The following is a 19,606-nucleotide window of genomic DNA, read 5'->3' as shown; positions in this document are numbered from 1 at the left end:
GAAAAGAGAAAGGACTGGGCTTTGCAATCAAGACTTGCAATGGGACTGGATTGCAATGAAAGACAGCAGAGCCTTTACCAGGGTTAAAGCAGTGTATTGTGACAAGGAAGTCCTCAGTACAGCCTGGAATGCTTGGAACTTAAAGTTCAATAGTGTGGGTTATAAAATACAGGCAATACTGTACGAATGTTTGTGATGCAGTGATTAAGTAACAGAAATAGCAGAAAAAAACATTAAAACAAGAACCATCCTACACAGTGTATGATGGTGGAATCCAGAAACCAAATGGCTCATTATACCTACTGCCGTTTCAATGCCATACAATAAGAAGACCAATCTATTTGAAAAAAGGTTTTTTATTTATTGCAGCAGCCTTATCACAGAGTTGTAAAGCAACAACATGTAGGTATTAAATGGTTTAGTACCCTTTGATAATGCAGTATAACCTTGAGTTATGCTATCTGTACTTCAAAGAGCTGCACCTTTAAAAGACACAAATTTCATCTGCTTTGTCTATTGAAGATAATGTCAAATATACACAAGACACTGAAAAGATGTTAAATTGCAGGCAATGTTATGTTATTGGTATTGAAAACAAAAACAGAACCGAGTAAAAATACGTACACTACCAAGGCAACCAACAGATGATGTACTAATTTTTCTGGTTTTGTTCTGTTCATGTGTTTTGACAAAAAGACACTATAAAATATGCAAGAAAAACCAAAAGTAGTGTCGAGTTGTATTGCTCAAAAACATTTTCATTCCTACATGTACTAACAAGGGGAACACTGTAGCAGTCAGCACTTGCTAATTTCCCTATGTCTACAGGTCTACTGAATACTGCACAGAAAAAAAAAACTGTAAACATTGAAACAAAATCATCTCCCAAAGTGCAGTTGAGTCAATTACACAAAATTAGTTAATACTTCAAAACGGAAAAGAACTTTGCATTATGTAGTTATTTCAATGTAGTTCTACCATAGCTTAGATAGTGCTCTTTATTAAAACATTACTTACAGTACCACTGGAGGCCCTTTCTCTTAAATGCATGACACCAGAGTTTAGAGAATGAGAATCACACCCCAATATCTTTAATGGCAACTAGAGCACTTGATGTGCATTTTGATGTTAAACAAGTGAATCAATCTGAAGTTATTCACAGCTGGGCAACCTGGGTACAAAAAGACTATAGTGCACTAAAGTCATCAAGCAACCTGGTGAGCAGCTGACTGGTCATTTGGAAGCACTCTACACAAGCACTGCACCTCACAAACTATCTACTCTGAGGGCAGCGCAGTGAGGAACTGCTTAATATAATCACGTGCTTCACGAGGAGCACAGCGCTAGTGCAATAACTCCCATCCAAGTGCTGTCAAAATAAATGAACTTTTTAAGTTTTTAAATAGAAAATAAAATCAATCAGCTAGAGAAAGGATGCTAAGCAGTAAAGTGTTTTGCATATTTGCATAAGAAAAGGCTTATGGTATAAGAGTGTGTCGTACTTACAGTAACTCCAGCTTAAAAAAAACAGAGGCTCAGGTGTGATAAAAAAGGACTGCATTATACCTAACCTTGCAGCATTTGTAATGTAGGTACGTAAAAAGAGGACATCTGGGAAACTTGGAAGGTTTTGATTATCGACCGTTCAATGTAAGTTTATAAAGCAATAATTCACACAAACGTTTAAAGAAAACCTTTAAACATGGACAGGACTGGATGTTTTGCTTTAATCGCTTTACAGAAAAGTGGAAATTAAATCCATGCAATGAAGGAAACTGGGGGGAAAAAATCATTTCTTTTTAGGAACTAGAAACAAAGCCATGAAAGCTATGAAAGAACAGATGCACATACTGTATGTAGCTGTCACTAAAGTTAAAATGAACCTTTTTTATAACTGTGGGACGGGGGATGTCTGTAACTGGGAATCTTTCAAAGCAAGGAAATCCAAAATTCTGCAATGAAATAGACAAAGATGACACATACAGAAAGTTTCAAAGACAGATCAAATGTAATGTAACCAAATATAAGAGCTGTTCCATTACAGAAGCTACAGTCGGCTCACATCATTGCCAGGTTCGAGTTAGCCATTCTCATGCTTTTCACTGTGGTGTCACTCCGATGCAGAGAGGCGATAATCACCAGCCCTCATGACAATTCCATCTTGGGGTTTCGGTTTGAGAATAAGCTACAAAAACGACATTCGTACACAGATTTTCAACTGTTACATGATAAAACCTTCCTCAGTTCATTTCAGCATGAGCACCATAGAACTGTAACATCCCCTTGTCCATTGTGTGACAATGCAGAGCTGAATATCAATTCCATCACCCAGTAATAAAGGTTGTAAAATATGTACTGGATACAAATTAAGCGGAAATATTAAATCTGACAGTTTAAATGCAATGCACTTTTATAGTTTTGCTGTATTCTGTATTTATAAAACATTTGCAGTACAGGTGTCTATATGCAGACACATATGCAGGTCAATGAGGGACAGATGCCTACTACCCACCTGCATAAAAAAAAATCAGATTTTATTGAATTAAGATCAAAAAGAGTGTTTTTTGCATGTGTCTAACCACTGTGCACTGCAGGAAGCACACTCCCAAAAGTTTATCCCTCAAGACAAAAGTATTCCATCTCATTTAGTGCATTACCGTAAACCATTATCACTTCCAGGAATTACTCTGAGTGTTATACCGTTTTTGCATTTTTAAGCAAAATTTCAGTGATTTACAAAATTTAAATAAAAATATATATTTTTAAAAATACTCTATAAATTAAGACACAGACATGAATAGCTTTTTAGAAAATAATGAAAATCCTTGAAAGGCAGATAAAGTCATCTAATCTGAAGTGCACAGCTTTACTTGTAGGTTTCTTTCAAGTGACGTCAAAAAATTCTGACTTTTAGGACAATTCCATAAGCTTCTTCACAGCCAATTTAATTTAGCAGAACTACATACGTTTACATTCTTAAAGCCTTATCAGGGCTCAAACGTATAGGGAGCTCAGAGCCATCAATTTTGATCACAGCTCACTTTGTTCAAGTTCGAACATCTGTGATGAAAAAACAGTGGGTATAACAGAACTGTGCAAAGTCCAGATTGGTTAAATAAAAGGTTGGATTGTTAGCATCAAGAAAATATTTCTCTGAATACCACAATGACAAATGGAATAATGTTTAAAGTGATGATTTCTGTTCCAGTCTTTGGAGAGGTTTTTAAACGAAGCCTCCTCTGATACCAGTCATCGCCTGACAGGATGCAGTGTAAGTGAGCTGCAACAGGTCCACATAAGAGAGAGCATTTCAATACTCAAACCAAAGCTGTGCACTGCGGACACAATGATTAATAACTTCTTCAATGTCAACACCACCACCCTTTTAGTATAACCCAACTTATTCAATCATTTTACTCACTATATCTCAAGGAATGGTGCCACCTTTCTCTTTAACACGAGTTTAACTTGCTACCATTTTAGCAGCGGTACGTGTTGCCCAGGTACGCAATATCTAATATTCCGTACGATTTTCAAAAATGTCCCCAATAACCAAACTGCACACCGCGGTAAACACATTTCGTTTTCTCACTTCAATTTGGGACAAAAAAGAAAAAGGAATTTTTCCTCAACAACAATATAGCTCTTCTGTAAAACATTTGACGTGTTATGGGGAGGCAAGTCGAGTTTCAAGCAGACGGGGAAGAGAGAGAAACCGTGCCCAGGTCTCGAGCTTCTTTCTCCGGTGCAGGCCGACAGTGGCCCTCCCGCAGTCACCTGGAGCGCAGGCCTCTCCGCCTAATAACAGCCGAAAGGGTGTCAACAGGATTTCAACAGGATGTTTTGTGCAAATCATCTATCCCCCAAATAGAACAATTCACCAGGTCACTCTGTAGCTCCTCCGCGAATGCCGTGTCGCGGGCAGACTCGTGCCTCACCTGGGGCCCCGCGAAACACACCTGCTCCGGGGCTCCGGACCCGGGCCCAGGGCTCTATCCTATCAGCCTCCTCATGAAGGTGGGCCTGGAGAAGGGCCAGCAGTACTCGTTGGGCACTGGCCCGTTGACGTTGCACTCAAAGAAGGAGAACATGGGGAACCAGATGCGGGCCCGGCGGCTCTGCTGGTAGGCCCGGGTGTTCGCCAGCGTGTGGTAGTAGAGGAACAGTCTCGTGGTGATGTAGAAGGCGATGAAGACGTCGATCGAGTAGTGCTCGTGGGCAGCCAGGATGAAGAAGATGCCAAACAGGTTTAAAACCCAAGAAAGAGTGTGTATGAAATTCCAGGTTCTTGGAGTATCTAGGAGAATGAAAGGAGAAAATACATTTTAATGGTTCTTTCCCCTTCTCTGGTTCTTCATCCCAATGTCTGCCTCGCTTTGCGTTGCCTTTGTCTGTTTCTGCAGAGTGTAATGCAGAACATTGTCATTTTATTTTTACTTTGAGGACATGCGTAGTTTGCTGCAGAACCACAATACACTTTGCATATCCAGATCCTACTGTGACCACACTTCACTATGTCTCTGATTTTTCATGTACCGTTTTGCTACATGAACAGTAGTATGTGGGGGGGGGGAGGAAAAATCACCATCGATAAACTTACACCATGTTTTTCCTGACATTTGATCAGTGATCTAACACTCCATGACAGAACTGAGGTGCTGTTGTCCCCGGAATTTGAATTTTGTGCAATAATGACAAAGACCACCTGATGGCAGCAGAGGCGTAGCAAGACATTCAAGAAACACTGGAACAAGGGAAGGTTTATTCCATGTTGAAGGGAAGAAAAGAAAAACAATGTTTCAACTATTGGGCTTCAACACCTGAAGAAGATTCCACAGTGGAAACGTTGTTTCTTTTCAGCATGGAATAAGCCTTAACTTGTTCCTTTGCAGCCTACACATACTGACGCAGCTACCTACTTAAACTTACTCAAGAAACACTTCCTACTTCAAATCCGGCTATTACATTTAAGGATTTTTACCTTCTAAAACACAACCAGTTAGTAACTGGAGTCACTGGTAAACTGAAACAACTCATCTCTGTGGCATACGACTGGGGAAGTTCAGATGCATCTCATGTAGTTTGTATTATTCACAAGCCACACAGTAACTGCATGTAGAACAGAGGTATAAAATAAGATGATATTGAATGTATAAAAAGTGTTCTAATGTCATTCTAACCGAGGGATGGCAGAGCAACCGCTGCGTACTACTACAGTCGAACCACTGTTATTACACCTAGAACATTCCGTTCTGCACTTACATTCCGTCACAAAGAAGTTCAGCATTGTCAGAACGACTGTGTGCCCGCTGAACATATAATCGCCACACGTGTGCACCCCGGTCAGTGTCATCCCGAAGCCACTCCAGATGGCCACGGCTCGTCGCAGTTTCGCCCAAATGTCCCCATAGATCTGGAAGAGGCAGAATTTGGGGGGAAATGAACCAGGAAAAAAGTTCTCACTTCAACTGTGTACAATCACTGTACATATCATGGCCCATCCTATTCTGGGCTTCCAGCATGTTTTAAAATGTTTAGAAACAAGTCAACCCAGCAGATTTCTTCCCAGCAGAGGCACGTCGTTACACCAAGGGGGGTGGGAGTATGGAACAAGCTCTCCTCTATGTTGTTAAAGAAATGATGTACGATGAATGTGAATCAATTAGATACTACTTGCCAAATAAACTAGATGTGAAGCCACAGAAACAAGAGGAAGTCATCTTATACTCCAACAGCATCTTCTTTTAACAGATTCAAGTGAGAGTCAAATAAGACTGTGTATACAAAGATCTGGTGAGAAGATAAACCTTAAGGTTTTACATTCTAGCTACAAGAAGGAAAGTGCTGCCTAGCAATTTTTAAAGAAATGTATATAAAGAGAAAATTAAGGGAAAAATGAAAATAATTTCTACCAGAGCTGGAGAAGGAATTCTGATATACTGACATTTGTTATACGCTGGAGCTTGCCTTTAGGACTCGGCAACTGGAACATTTAATAGGCTACATTTTCCATTCAGCCCCATCATTTAACTGCCCAAACACTACATCTTAAAATGTTCCAGCACTTCGCAAACGCTCTCACTAACTGTGGGAGCCCTTTTAGTGGAATGACGACTGAAAATCGATTCAAAGTTATACAGGCAGCTTGACGTGGCACCGGGGCAAAATCTTCAGTCGCTAGCTGCGCGCCTCTCCGAATGCGCAGGACGCTGAATCTTACAAAAATATTTTTTTTTTCATGAAAGCTAAAAAACGTAAATGGCTTCTCCGTATGGGTTATGGGGATGTTAAAAAAGGATAACGAAGTGGCTCAGTATAAGTGCTCGCCTGAGCACTGTCTGACCACGGGCTCGAGCCTGCGTCACATCACAGCCGACTGTGACTGAGATTCCCCCCCGAGCAGCAGAGTACAGCTGTCTAAGCACCGCAGAGGGTGGACTGGGGTTAACCAGCCAGGGCTCTGGGCTCTGAGTGATTGAGATTTGTCAAAAAGGAAATCCTCTTTAGCGCATTACATAACCAAAATGTTATATTTAACACCAAAAGTAACTGCAGCACTCAGTTTCAGAGCTGCCAACTTGCCTTTCCTGAGCACTGCAAGTGCTGTCCAGGCACAGAGAGGGAGGTGACGAACATCGTGACGCAGCGCAGCATGAACACAGTTCCCATGAGACTACACAGCCGACGCAAGAGAATCGACCTGCAAGGACATTCCAATGGGCAGAAGGCTAAGAGGCCAAAAAGTTCACAGACTAAACGATACTAAACTTGTCAAGCAGCGTGTCCTAGCGCAAGTTAGTTCTGAACACGAACAGCCCAGTGAACTTTCCAAAGAACTAACCTGGGGACGAAAACAATGGCACAAGGACTATGACACCACTGACTACAACGGAAACAAAACGTTTTGCATTTGAACAATTACTGATGTGAACAAGGCAAGAAAACATCTATTTACTTGAGCTGCAGGGAGCCATTACAGTCCTAAGTGGATTAGTAGCCAGGAGCACATCGCTGTCCCTCACTGTGTACAAAACCGTAGAATGTACTACACATGCACCCCCCCCAAAAAAAAGAGCTTCTCTTAGCTCGTGTCACAGTACCTGTGTTTGTGAAGAAGCAGCACCAGCAACCAAATATTGCACAGAACCACACCGCAGGCTTCAGCCATGGCAAAGGCCCAAGGTATTCTGGGTACACTGCAACAAAAAGACAAAACCAGAGTTTACCACTGCTAGGCTACACAGGGTGTTCCAGGACATGTCTTTTAATTCATCTGTGGCAGAGGGACATCTTATTTTACCACTTTTTGCATGTGTGTCGGGGGATTATATCAGCTTCTTTCCTCTGTTTTTTTTTACCATCTTTGTGCCTGTGCTCACGCGTCCCAGTTTCCAGCTCTGAAAGCAGGCGGGGCAGCTGGACTTCGCGATCACACCGCGCGCAGTGCAGAGAGGAAACAAACATCGACCGCATCAGGATTGCAGCTTCAGGACAAGACAAACCTTCAGGGCATTTCCAGAGCAGCGCTGCTGATCTTCCCAGTGTACAGAGTAACCTATTCCACCGGCAGGGCAGGCTTAATCACCATCATTTCACATACTCGGTGAACACCTGCAAAGTCTGCTCGGACTCATGTCATCAAAAGTAAAACAAGGAGACTGGGCAGACTTAAGACTGAAGGAATTTTAAAATGAGTACTGGGCACATTACTCAGTGTGGGAATTGTTTTGTTTTTGTTAGTTAAGAAACAAAGAGAAATTTAAATGGAAAAGAGCATCCCTACCAGAATGAGTATTGCTCACGTACAAGGCGAGAACAGCCCCTTACACCTTTCTTACACCTCTCTCTCCTAGGGCATGATGGACACAACTTCCCTAAGGAGAGAACCCTTCCAATTCATTCACCGTGAAGCAGCAGGCAGTTCATCCACACGGGACTCAAGGACCTTTGCACTTCTACTCTGGATACGAAGGCATCGGGATAAGATAAAGATTGTAGCCTCTAACATCATTACTTTTCCAAGAAATAAGTCCCCGGGCAGCAGAGTGGCGCAGCGGTCATCACGTGCGATTATCAAGGCCTGTATTGTGGCCTCCTCTTGCCAGAACAGGCTCAGACACACCCACAACCCTGAACTGGATGTGGAGATTTAAAAAAAGGATGGGTGGAAGAATTCTTAATGTCAGAGATCATACAAAAGGTAAATGAATACCTAAAAACCCTACTATTTATGACTTTCTCAAGTATTCCAACAGCCTTGGCCAAGGACTACACCCTACCAAACCTTCGTGAACTTCTGTAGCATACGTTTACTGGCAGAAACTAGGCGTTCCGTTTAGACTCCAGTTTTAGAAACATAACCACTGTATGCACCCTGCATCGCCTAACATCAGCCATGCGTCACGACCGGCAGCCAGACTTTTCAAACCTTGGCCTTCACAGACATCCTTGCCGCCAGCTGTTTTGTCTCTCACTGTTTCTGTCCAGGCTTTTGTTTTTAACAGCGTCAAATCAGGTTCATATCATCAGTGTGAGCAGCCTATCCGCCTCACTTCACTTTAAAATACTCAGGCAGGTTAAATAAGAGGCTACTTTACAATAAAGCAGGCTGGCAGCCAAAAGAGTCCTCTGTTTTTACACTGTATTGCCGGCATATGCGTTAAACCATGAACGCTTGGGAACTTTATGAATATGTTATAATGCATAACATAATGCTAATTATGTTCATACATTTCTATGTGCGAAGCTCCTCCTGAAATCTGATTGTGTCGTGGTACACAATCACACAGTGATTCACACAGTGCCCTATCCACTGTGTGAGTGTAGAGTACTGGAAGAGCAACATGAAAAACTGTACCCATCCCACATTTGCAGTTCTCGAACTATCTCACTCTGGTTAAAAATGCGTTACTTGCCTCGCGCTTAGAAATTCACAAAAAGGTGTCAGCCAACCTTCAGCATTAGTTCAATCAAAGAGCAACTTTCACACGAACTTTTGGATTGTGGGAATGTGGAACACATTACACAGCCAAGTATCTGAAGCTGATAAAACAGCACAGCGAGATCCTCAAAAAGAGGACACCCTTTACAGAGATGGTGGCAGGAGTCTGGAAGGAGCTGTACAGGCATGTGTTTAAAGCCAATACCCTTACTTCTTACAAGAAGCAGCTGGAGGAGATCCTTGGATCCATCAGCTACGACCTATCTCACAGGCCAGGTGGGCCAAAAGGTTACAAACCAGAGGCCTCGGAAAGCCCCTGCAGGGCTTCAGGCTGCAGAACCCGGGACCCGGGAGGAACACCCACCTGTCCAGGAAAATGTCGGGCAGCGGCGGGTAGGTGCGCATGTCGGGCACCCGCTCGTGCACGATCACCATGACGAAGGACGTGAACCCGAACACAAAGACGACGTACACGCAGCTCAGGACGGTCTTCCAGTACTCCGGGTCCAGCCGGCGCGGGTGCTGCTTGTACTTCCCGTTGGCGTACTGCTGGTAGGGCTCTGCGCCCAGGCTGGAGAGGGCGCCGTCGCAGTCCCGCGCCGGGTCCCCGTTGCACAGCCAGTCGGCGGCCTGCAGTTGGGGCGCCCCGGCGGCCGCGGGCCAGCCCTCGCACGTGTACCCCAGCTCCTCCAGGACGTCGCTGTTCTGCTTCTGCAGCTTGCGGATGGAGACCATCAGCCGCTTTATGTCCCCCAGCACCTTCAGCTCCAGGGGCGGGGAGCGGAGGTCGTACTCGGTCAGCGACAGCAGCGAGGTGCCGTCCAGCCGGTGCCTGTTGCACAGGAGGTCCACGTAGTCGCTGAAGCCCTCCTCCCTCAGCCACCGGGCCACGTGCTTCGTCGTCCAGCGCCGCACGGTCAGCTGGCCTCCTGCCATCTCTGCCTGCCCTGGCTGGAACAGAGGAACACGGGGGAGGTTACTAGCAGCAGCAGCCGCAGCAGCAGCACTCCCTGGACAGCCGCCTCAGCTCCAGAGGGCGGGGGCCGCAGAGCGCACTCGGCCAGAGTCGGCGCTAAGCCTCAGAAGAAACTTAGCCCCGTCCTGCAACAGGAGAGGAACAAAGGCCAGTCTTTCTCTAAACAAACAGACAGAGATGACAGAGGGCAATTCACTTTGCATAGACGTTCGGTATCAGCGGGATGGATAAAGAGGGGGAAAGTCGCAGGCTTTCAGGCTGTGTGGTTACCATGAGGAAGCCGTATAAACGGTACATGTGTGATGCATGCCTTTCACTAAGATCCTTTCACTTGGCTCGTGGAACTGTGATCGCTGGCAGGAACATGACCTGGACAAACGTGACTGTGTACTGGTCTCTGAGCCCTTGATGCCACATGTCATCCCAGTTCAATCCGGAGGTATTCAATGGGCCTCAAGTCCGAGGAATAGGGTATTTATGAAATTAACCGTCAGGTTTTCATCTTGCAACAAGCTGTTGTTACACAAGCAGCAGGTTGTCCTGCTGGACTGCCGTCACATCAGGATGAGCCCACAAGTGGGGTCCCAGGACATGATCGGTGTAGCATCATGCAGCCCGGCTGTCATCAACTTCTACAAGAGGAGGCTGAGAGATGAGATATTCCTGATCACACCAGCACACCTAGACCTCCCCATCAACTGGTCTGTTGTACAGCAATCAGCATGATGTGCGTATGTCACACTCACTGAGACCCATCTGGCTGTTCTACAGAAAACTCCACTTGTTATTGGAGAATCTGGCTCCACTGCCGACAGGTTCTTCCAGGTAACTCAGTCTAGCCTGCAACACGCTTATGGCGGAATACCATCTCCTCTTGATAAGAGTGAAACATTATTTCCTTTCTCGATTTTCACCAGGAGATTAAACCACCTCATCACCTGAGCCCAATCCACTCTCTCACTAATGAAGTGCTCTTACAACAAAGGCACTGAAGAGTATCAGTCAGTCATGAATGATCAATTACTCTAAATGGTGCCAAAAACATTTAATCGATAGCCAAAACCCTTAGCCTTTAGTTTCTAAAATATTAAACCAGTGGGGGGGTTTCTTTTGATATTCAGCAGTTTCAGTCAGGTTCTCTGGCATGTCTTCCTGTCTTAAACTTCCCGAGAGTGGCTTCTGAATACTGGCATTTAATCACTTTATTCATCAGTGAAACCGACGATGACTAAGTGCTTCCTTCTTGAATTTCTAATAATGGTAATACGCCATTATGTCACAATATCCTCAAAGCCTCCATACTGTACAGATCTATTGACTGTGCCAACTAACAGGCACGCTCAGAAAAACTGGTCCCAGAGCCCTAAACTCTTCCTCTCTTAAAAAAATGTTTTCAAGACTGGGAATTTTATCTGCGTTTCATGCCCTTTAGTCAGATTTTTAACAAGTCATATCAGTTAACTTTTTTTTTTAAGCTGAAAACATCCTTACTGAACACAAAATGAATATGCTGTGTCTAATGTAGAACGATGATCTAAGCTCATGTGACTTTTTTCCCCCCCATTATTGCTGTGGTCAGAATTTTAGGCATTAGCAATCTAGACCAAAAGCCACAGCAGCATTTATTTTGAAACGGAGATTATGATGTAGAGATTTGTGGACAGGGACAGACCATTACATTACGCATTACATCACAGATAATAGTGCTTAGGGCCAGGATAGTCTTGATTTTCATACAAGACAAAAAAAAATCACAATTTCTAATGTTGTATCATGCTGACTCACTCCACAAGAGTGTTTCAAAAATCTGTTCATAAATGCTTACAAAATTAATTTCTTTTGATCTCCACTTTTAAAAACAGCACTGGCACAGACCATCTCCAACTCGTAGCCTCTACTGCTGAGTCTTAAATTAAATACTCAGAGTGTGGATGCAGGTCCTGAGACTTATACTGCCCTTGAAACGTACAGACGTCAAAGACCTAGCAGCTTTGAAGGTTGAATACTCCAATGCCTGGAGATTAATGAAGACAGAGAGCGAAGAGTTGGTGAGAAAATCTAGCACTGTGTGAGAGCAGAGCCAAGTGAAGAGCAGCCCAGGAAGAAGAGGACCCCACAGTCTCTCTCAAGTGGGGAATGCCATGGAAGAGCTACGATCCCGGAGGGGGTATGGAAGAACAGGATAGCCCAATTGAAAGGTGAAAAATTAAGATGACACCCTGACAGTGGCAGGATGTTCGCTGCTCATGGAAATTGCAGCCCAAGTTTCAAAGGAAGAAGCCAAACGCAGGGAGAAATAAGTAGCTGAGCAGGCAGCAGTAAACATGTAAACACACAAAACACAATTCAGGGTCACAGCCCGAGAACACAGTGTTCATAGCCAGGCAAAAGACAAGGGACAGTACAGAGAAACACAGTTGAGAGCAGTAATCTGAATATGTAACAGGGTTCAAAGCCAGAAAATAACAGTACAAAGAAGCAAACCCAGGAGACAAAGTCAAGCCAAACCAGGGATGAGGATCCAAAGGTAAAGGCGCCAGACAAGGGAGAGAGCCAGAGAATTTAGAGGCGCCTAGTAAACACTACAACAAAGCACAGAGCACTGCTGGAGCAAATTTGGAACAGCCTGCTTCCCCTGCTATGGGAGTGGTCAAGAACTGCCCACAGGTGAAACAGGTTTCCTGTCAGGCTATGTATCCATGACAACAGGCTCCGATTGACAGATGAGTGAGCTGTGGCACGCTGCCATGGAAACAATAGCTTCCTTAGCAGTGTTCCAGCAGGGATGAGCATGACAGTGATGGCATGTGCTACAGTGCCCGGACAGCGTTCAGCTGATTTAATACATGACAAGTGCTGCAGCTACTCAAAATATAGTCACTTGAGCAAATGGTCAACACATCCATAACACCTATCCACAGCACAATATACAATATACAGGGGGTAATTCTACAGGTTTAATCGAGAAAAGTAACCAAACAGAAAATATGATGCAAGAATAATATGCTGCACACAAATGAAAACTTAAATTTCCTACATTTTTGACTCCCCCCATATTTTAAGGTTTTACAAAAATAGAAATGATATTTGTGCCTCACTTCAAATAAGATTCTACTAGCAGTTTTTTCCCCCTAAATGGACAACTAACACATTAACAGTTTTTAGAAACAAAACTAACTGCCTGTCAAATCAACGCAACATCCATTCATCAGTAAGCCTCCCATTCACTTTCCTTACAGCAGCATTACAGTGATTAAACTATTCCATTAAGGCCTCTCCCATCAATGGGGCCATTTTAATTTTCTACCGGCTTGACAGCTCACCATGGCGTCCTGTTTCCATTCCAAAGTTCTCAGCCTAATCTCGAGCAGAAGCTCAATAACCTTTTCTCCTCTAAAGGGGCAGTACCCCGAGCGAGGAAGAATTATGGCGCAAGTTGAAACTTCAGCAAAAACTGGGATTGCTCAAGACTGCCACTTCCCTGTATCAGAGAGTGAACAGTGCACACTTACACTGACGGCCTGGTTTTCTATAATACCAGATAGGTTCATTCCCACTGGTGATCCGTTCCAAGGTTAAGCAGCAACACTTGTTGTGAAAGACACTTTGGCCGTGTTTAAGAAAAAGAATGCTGCCAATATATTAAGGTCACTAAAAAAAACTAAAGCCTTGCCTTTAAACCTAAGGCTTTTATTAACTATTAAGGCCTACGTCTTTCTAAAGATTTCAAACTTTTGACGTACAAATGGGATAATCTGTAGGGTCAGTGCCAGAAACAGATCAAACTGCATTTAACAAATCAAGACTTCTGAATATACAGTAGATGTTAGATATATACTGTACCACATTTATAGGTTTGGTCTGAGAGAAACTGAAAAGTTGTCAGTGTGTATAAATTTAGTTGCACGGCAAAGCTGAAAAAAATGAATGAAGTGCAATAAAGGAAAAAAAAGTTTCAACTGTTTAGTCACTCTCTCCGATACCAGAGTCTAGGCGTTGGCAAAAGCACTCAAACCCATTTCAAACCGCTTTCTCATTTTAGAGCAAATACACGTGTATTTGATTAGAGTCGGGTGTCAAGGGTGTAACCTCAGGCATGCTGCAGAAATGCAAGCGGAGCTGAAATATTCAACTTCACTGCTCCTGGGAAATGAAATACACATCAGAAATCTGAGGAAGAGAGTCTGGATGTCATACCTCACTAACAGAGCACAAAGCTCATTCATTATGAAACCAGCTGCTGGGATCTGAAGACCAGTAACCAGTACAAACAGCTAGACGTTTATCTGAGAGTACTGTGATCAGAGAGACTCGCTCATTTTCACATCACGTGGCAGATGGGAGTCTGCTCCTGCTCGGTTACTCACCGAGCGCACGAGTGCCACTGCCACACCCACAGACCTGTGGATCCACTGCGTTGTGATCAACCAAGTCCACTCCACTAGGCAGGGGACGGCACTCCACACCCACAGGTGCTTCACAGGGAAAGAAGCTCTAGTTTAAGCCCTGGAAATGGCCAATGCCGTCTGTACTTACAAAGTTATTACAAAATCTTAAAGAGGACATCATTCCAGGCAGAAACTGCCTCTGGAGGTCCGTGACAGATGGGAGTACTCAGAGGTTAAACAAAACAAAGAAGGAGAAATATGGCGTAACACTAGCATGCCAATCACAGTGATCCATGCTCTCATTTCAAAGTGCTAATGGTACAGAAGATCCCAAATTGGATTTAATGTAAACATGAGGCCAGCTGGCAGGCCTGCTGGCTTAGCCCTGGTCACAGAAACAATACAATCAGGACAAAACAGAGCTCATATTCAGTTGCCAGACACAAACGAGGCACTGAGCTCAGACACTGGCACCACTGGGAACAGAAGGGAACAGCAGGTGGACTTCAGGAAGTTGCGTTACCGCAGTATTACTAGTAATATTACAGTACAGTACTTTATGCCTTCTGTCACAATCATTTAATAATAGCCTCAGCCAAATTCAGTAGTAATTATGCCCAAGCACCTCTTGAGCAAAATTTCTCATTCATTTGGATGAGGTTATTATACGACCCGACTTTGATGCATAAACAAAGGAACTGGGGCGGAGCGGTGGCTCTGTGGCTCAGGATCTGCGCCTGTGGCTGGAAGGTTGCCGGTTCAAATCCTGCGGCCGGCAGAGGAATCAGTCTCCATTCGGCCCCTTAACCCCAACTGCTCCAGGGACGCCGTATAAATGCGCTGCACTCTGACCCCAAGCTTCTCGCTCCCCGTCTGTGTGCCTCATGGAGAGCAAGCTGGGGTATGCGAAAAGACAAATTCCTAATGCAATAAATTGTGTATGGCCAATAAAGTGATTTTATCATTTCTCCTACTCCAAATTAGCATACTGATCCATAGCACAGGAGCTTCAGCGGGCAGAAACGCACTTCCACTACACGGCAAGCAGCTGACATGCTCCCACAGCACAGCAGAAAAGTACAGAGAACATAGTGGTCCGCAAATACCCCCACTGAAGATGCGATCTTCAGCATAAGGAAAATCAGGTTTCCAGCTAGTCGTGAGTCAAGAAGGGCTTCAAAGATATATTTCATAGACTAGTTAATAAATAGTTGGTTTTGGGAAAGTTTGTGGATTAAATAGGTTAGGCTTCACATAACAGGCAATTACCGGCTCAGAAACTGTAATTTTTAGGTTAAAAAAATCTCAGCAAAGTCCAAAAACAGCTTCATATTTTGACAGCTGAAAGAGCTGCTACCTAATATCTACCATGACACAGCAGACAAAGAGCTATAGAAGTGACACTGCCTATAAGATGGAAGCAAATAAAATACAGCCTCTATAATTATCACACTCTTATCAGTGCCGGCCTGACCAAACCGCAGCAGGACTGTTGAAAGAGCAAAAACAAAGGCACATTACAGCAGCAAGCAAATGGCACAGCACTTTTGTACCTTAGTGTCCTCTCTTCTACAGAGAGATGTAACTAGCTGGAACCAGTGGAAGGACAGCTACGATATGTACCGTATTGCCAAAGGAACTGGACAGTCACCAAGTATGCAGGGACTCATTTCTAACTATAGATTTGGTGTCTAGCAGGATGTTAGGTCTACATTTGCAACAATCACAGCTCGGACCCCGTCGTTAACATGAGCCAAAAGCACTTTCGTTAGATAGGCCAGATCCTCAACCGGGTACAACTAAACTCTTAACTAGCTAAGCCAGCTGGTTACTGGCTTAACTGGACCAATTTAGCAGCATCTCCCAGCTCTTCATGTGCTGCTGCTAAACTCCAAAAACCTGCAGTGACACCGGCCCTGCAGGACCAGAACAGGACTCCTCCGTGATGGACTACCCCTCTCAAATTTGAGCTTTCAAGCTTTTAACCCTCAGATGTTGTCCCAAAACAACTCAGACCTGTTGCGCCACATCTGCACACATGTGAGAGTCGAGCAGAACTGCTACCGATACTCAGGCCTGTACTTGTCCCACGGAGCAGAACGTTAACGGTTAACTCCACTCCTCGCAGCCCAGACACATGCCACGCTGACATGGACAGAGAGAGACATCTCCACACAGGACTTATTCCACACCAGGAGCCTCCCACATCTGCAAAGTGAGCACTGCCCACAAGGGTCAGCTCTGGGTCTGACTGACACAGATGAAGGCATGACTTCTAGCACCTGTATCTGAAACTAGGTCCACTAATGCACCAACTAACTAAAAGCCATGAGCCACACTTAGCGCCGACATCTTTTACCAATAGACGCCTATGGAATTCCAGACCAGCAACATTACCTACCCTCCTGAAACAGTTAAGTCAAAAGAACACTTTCATAAATAACTTCACTTCAGGGAAAAGTGCCAGAGGCACTGCAGGACCCTGTGTGAGAGGCTGAGCGATCAATGGCTGATTAGTGCCCTCTCTGTGATACACCACACAGGGCACTCAGCACAGGACTGGTGCCAGAGAAAGCCTTCCTCACCTTACAATGTGGGAGACGGGGCCTTATCAATACAGGGGATATCACTATCTTGAAACCTGCTTAAATTACTGCTTTTCAGTGCTCTTGATAAAGGTGCTGCATAACAGGAATGCAGTCTGTACAGATATAATCTCAGCCTGCAAAGTCAAAGTCCTCAAGGATCAAGCTACCTCTAATATTCCAGTTCAAACAAGCAAGAGTCTCCTAAAACAAAAGGCAACACAAACAATACCTAGTCTATCAACAAAAGGAGATTAAATAAGTAACATTTAGCCTACTTGAATGCTTGTGGTCTTGAACATTAAAGTTTTTCCTTCATTTTTCACATGTAGCTTGAAGCAAGTCTAACTCTTAATTATAGATATTATTGTAAAATAAAAATATATAATATAAAGGGACGTTTAATGTCTGCCGACTATGATAGGGGTCTTGAAAACAGTCAACCATGAGGTAACACACGTAATCTCAGTTTTACGTGGCTCTGTGCGAACTCGGATAAACTCGCAGATAGATCAGAGTGTATTTAATAGCTTTGTCAAGAAGGTGAAAAAAACGTTAAAATGTCCCCTTTAAGAAGCGAGAAATAAACGGATAACACGCCAATGAATTGTGCTCTGGGTCCCTGTACACTTGCACACACGAAAATACAAGAAACGCTTTTCGACAGAGCCCTCGTAGATAAAAAGTCTCTACTAATAGTACTACCCCGGAATTAAAGGACTAGAACTTCGCTTTCTCATTAAGTGAATCGTGAGCGTGCGAGACGTTTTTCACCTTCGTTCACGGCTCTCTTTTCCGTGGGCTAAGTGAACGAGATAATAAGCCGCCCTAGCAAAAACAAAAATGATTTAATAAAAAACGACAACTGGATCGCAATTAAAATGACTGGGCTTTCCCCCCAACGTCTAAATGAGCTTCAGCGAGTGCAACCTGTACGGTAAGAAACACCGAGGTGTTTAAACCGAGGAAGTGAACACGAAGACTGCTGTGACACTATCACTTTCCATGAAAGACTAGAGTCCAGCCCTCGTACAACACGGGATACCTTTCCACCGGGGAGGAAAGACTTTCCCCTCCGGGGAACCGATACAGCGCTGGGGCTCCCGCAAGTACCCACACACACACACACTTCGGGGTGCGTGCGAACCCCGACGCTTTTGAAAGCTGTTGTGAAACGAGGGACCAGACCTCGTTTACTCTTCACACGCCGGGGAGGCGACCTGGACCCGCGGGGCCGTGGGTCCGAAGCCCTGCTGTTGTCCCGCCGAGTCAGGTACCTCACTCAGACTGCCCCAGCAGCGAGCCCCGCTGTATGCACAGGTCGCTGTTTTAAGGCAGAACTCGATATAAATTTGACTTACGTTTAAATGAGAAAAGGAATTAACGGGAACGCTTAAGGCCAACGGCATTCAAGCTCCTCTTCAAATACGAGGTTTTAACCAGGCAACGGACGACGGTTTAACCCTTTTTTTTTAAAATAAAAGTATTGTACAAAACAAAGGGAGTTCCCAAATGGAGCAGGCAGTCATATAACTGCACAGAGGAGCAGATCCATCTTCCAGTTTTGTTAGAAAAGCTTTTGTATGTGTACGAATTGCGCTCGGCAGCCACCTTTCACCAGCAGCCCCCCATCGAGACGTGAAACAAAACGAAGACCGCTTACGTACCGCGACGCTCGAATAAACAGTGAAATAAAGCAACCGATTAAAAATCAGAGCTAGTAAGTGAGAGAGGCTGAAAGTGCACTGATGAAGACAATTCGGGTGCCCACCCAAACCAAGCTCACTAACAGGAGGACAGGACTGAGTTACTCACCCGAAGCGTCTGCTCCTTCGACAACCGTAATCACAACTGATGAAGTAATCTTCTCACATGCTGCTGTGCGACCTGTTCCCGGAGCGCCTGGCAGTCGGAGAGTTTCTCCAAATCATTGCTCTCTGACTGAACGAACATGCTCCGACTGCGCACCGTAAACAGGAACTGCGAAGTTATTCCACAGGAAGACGGCGCCGCCAAGGCCGCTCTGACAGGGCGAAGACGCGGAGCCCTTAAAAAGAGCGACCTCTGCTGGTCACTGGGGCACAGGCGTGATGGTGGGAGAGGATTTGAATTGTATCTTAGAGCACACAGACAGGCAGACTAGATAAAATTGGATGCCAGCTCAACGGATCTCCAAAATTGAGTAAAAGTCTTTAAACTCTCAGATGCATATAGATGCAGAAATCCCAAAACAGCAGGATATACATGGTCAGGGAGGAACAGCAGTTCCAGAATTGACTATTGCTTTGTCTCGGAGAGTTAAATGTGTTGGGGTCACTCTTCAGCCTGTCTTCTCCTCGGATCATTAGGCTTTAGGGGGTGGAGTGGAACCCCAGGGCGGGACTGTCTTTTGTTTCAGGCCTCTGGAAACTCAACACAAAACTGCTAGAGAACAAGGGGGAAGTATCCCACTACAAGGAGAAACTGACACAGTGGCTGTCCGTGCGGTGCCTGTATGGGTCAGTGGGAGAGTGGTGGGAAGAGGTGAAGGTGAGAATAAGGGCCTTTTTCGTGGCTGAGGGGAGGAAGGCCGCTGCCAGACGGAGAGGAGTGCTAGCCAGGAAACAGAGGCAGCTGCAGCGTCTCTACACGATGTGCTCGGGGATATCACAAAAGGACATCCGGAGCATAGCGGAAGAAAGTAGTCAAGGTGTTCTGTTATGAAGCAGAGTGCAAT

General features: G+C 44.6%; 1 protein-coding gene across 1 annotated transcript; it reads right to left on the bottom strand.

Annotated features, from left to right (window-relative positions):
- Positions 1-338: 338 nt before the first annotated feature.
- On the bottom strand, positions 339-18,935 carry samd8b (sterile alpha motif domain containing 8b). Its single transcript, XM_088634541.1, has 6 exons — positions 18,706-18,935; positions 9,306-9,892; positions 7,101-7,196; positions 6,583-6,700; positions 5,263-5,413; positions 339-4,297 (listed from the first exon to the last, which is right to left on the bottom strand). Exons 2-6 carry the CDS (start codon positions 9,875-9,877, stop codon positions 3,993-3,995), a joined length of 1,242 nt encoding a protein of 413 aa, XP_088490667.1. The 5' UTR covers positions 9,878-9,892; positions 18,706-18,935; the 3' UTR covers positions 339-3,992.
- Between the last annotated feature and the right edge of the window lie 671 nt (positions 18,936-19,606).

Source organism: Lepisosteus platostomus, chromosome 6 (assembly GCF_059453375.1).
Source record: "Lepisosteus platostomus isolate fLepPlt1 chromosome 6, fLepPlt1.hap1, whole genome shotgun sequence".
Classification (NCBI taxonomy): domain Eukaryota; kingdom Metazoa; phylum Chordata; class Actinopteri; order Semionotiformes; family Lepisosteidae; genus Lepisosteus; species Lepisosteus platostomus.
Note: the sequence above shows the minus strand (reverse complement) of the source record. Positions and strands in the feature narration are given on the sequence as shown.

What these genes read in the sequence shown, in the direction of transcription:
- samd8b (XM_088634541.1), bottom strand. Translation starts at nt 9,877, where the DNA reads ATGGCAGGAGGCCAGCTGACCGTGCGGCGCTGGACGACGAAGCACGTG. An exon ending in ACTTGCAGTGCTCAGGAAAG is followed by an intron (nt 5,414 to 6,582) that starts GCAAGTTGGCAG and finishes TGCCTCTTCCAG; the next exon opens with ATCTATGGGGACATTTGGGC. An exon ending in GAACTTCTTTGTGACGGAAT is followed by an intron (nt 4,298 to 5,262) that starts GTAAGTGCAGAA and finishes TCATTCTCCTAG; the next exon opens with ATACTCCAAGAACCTGGAAT.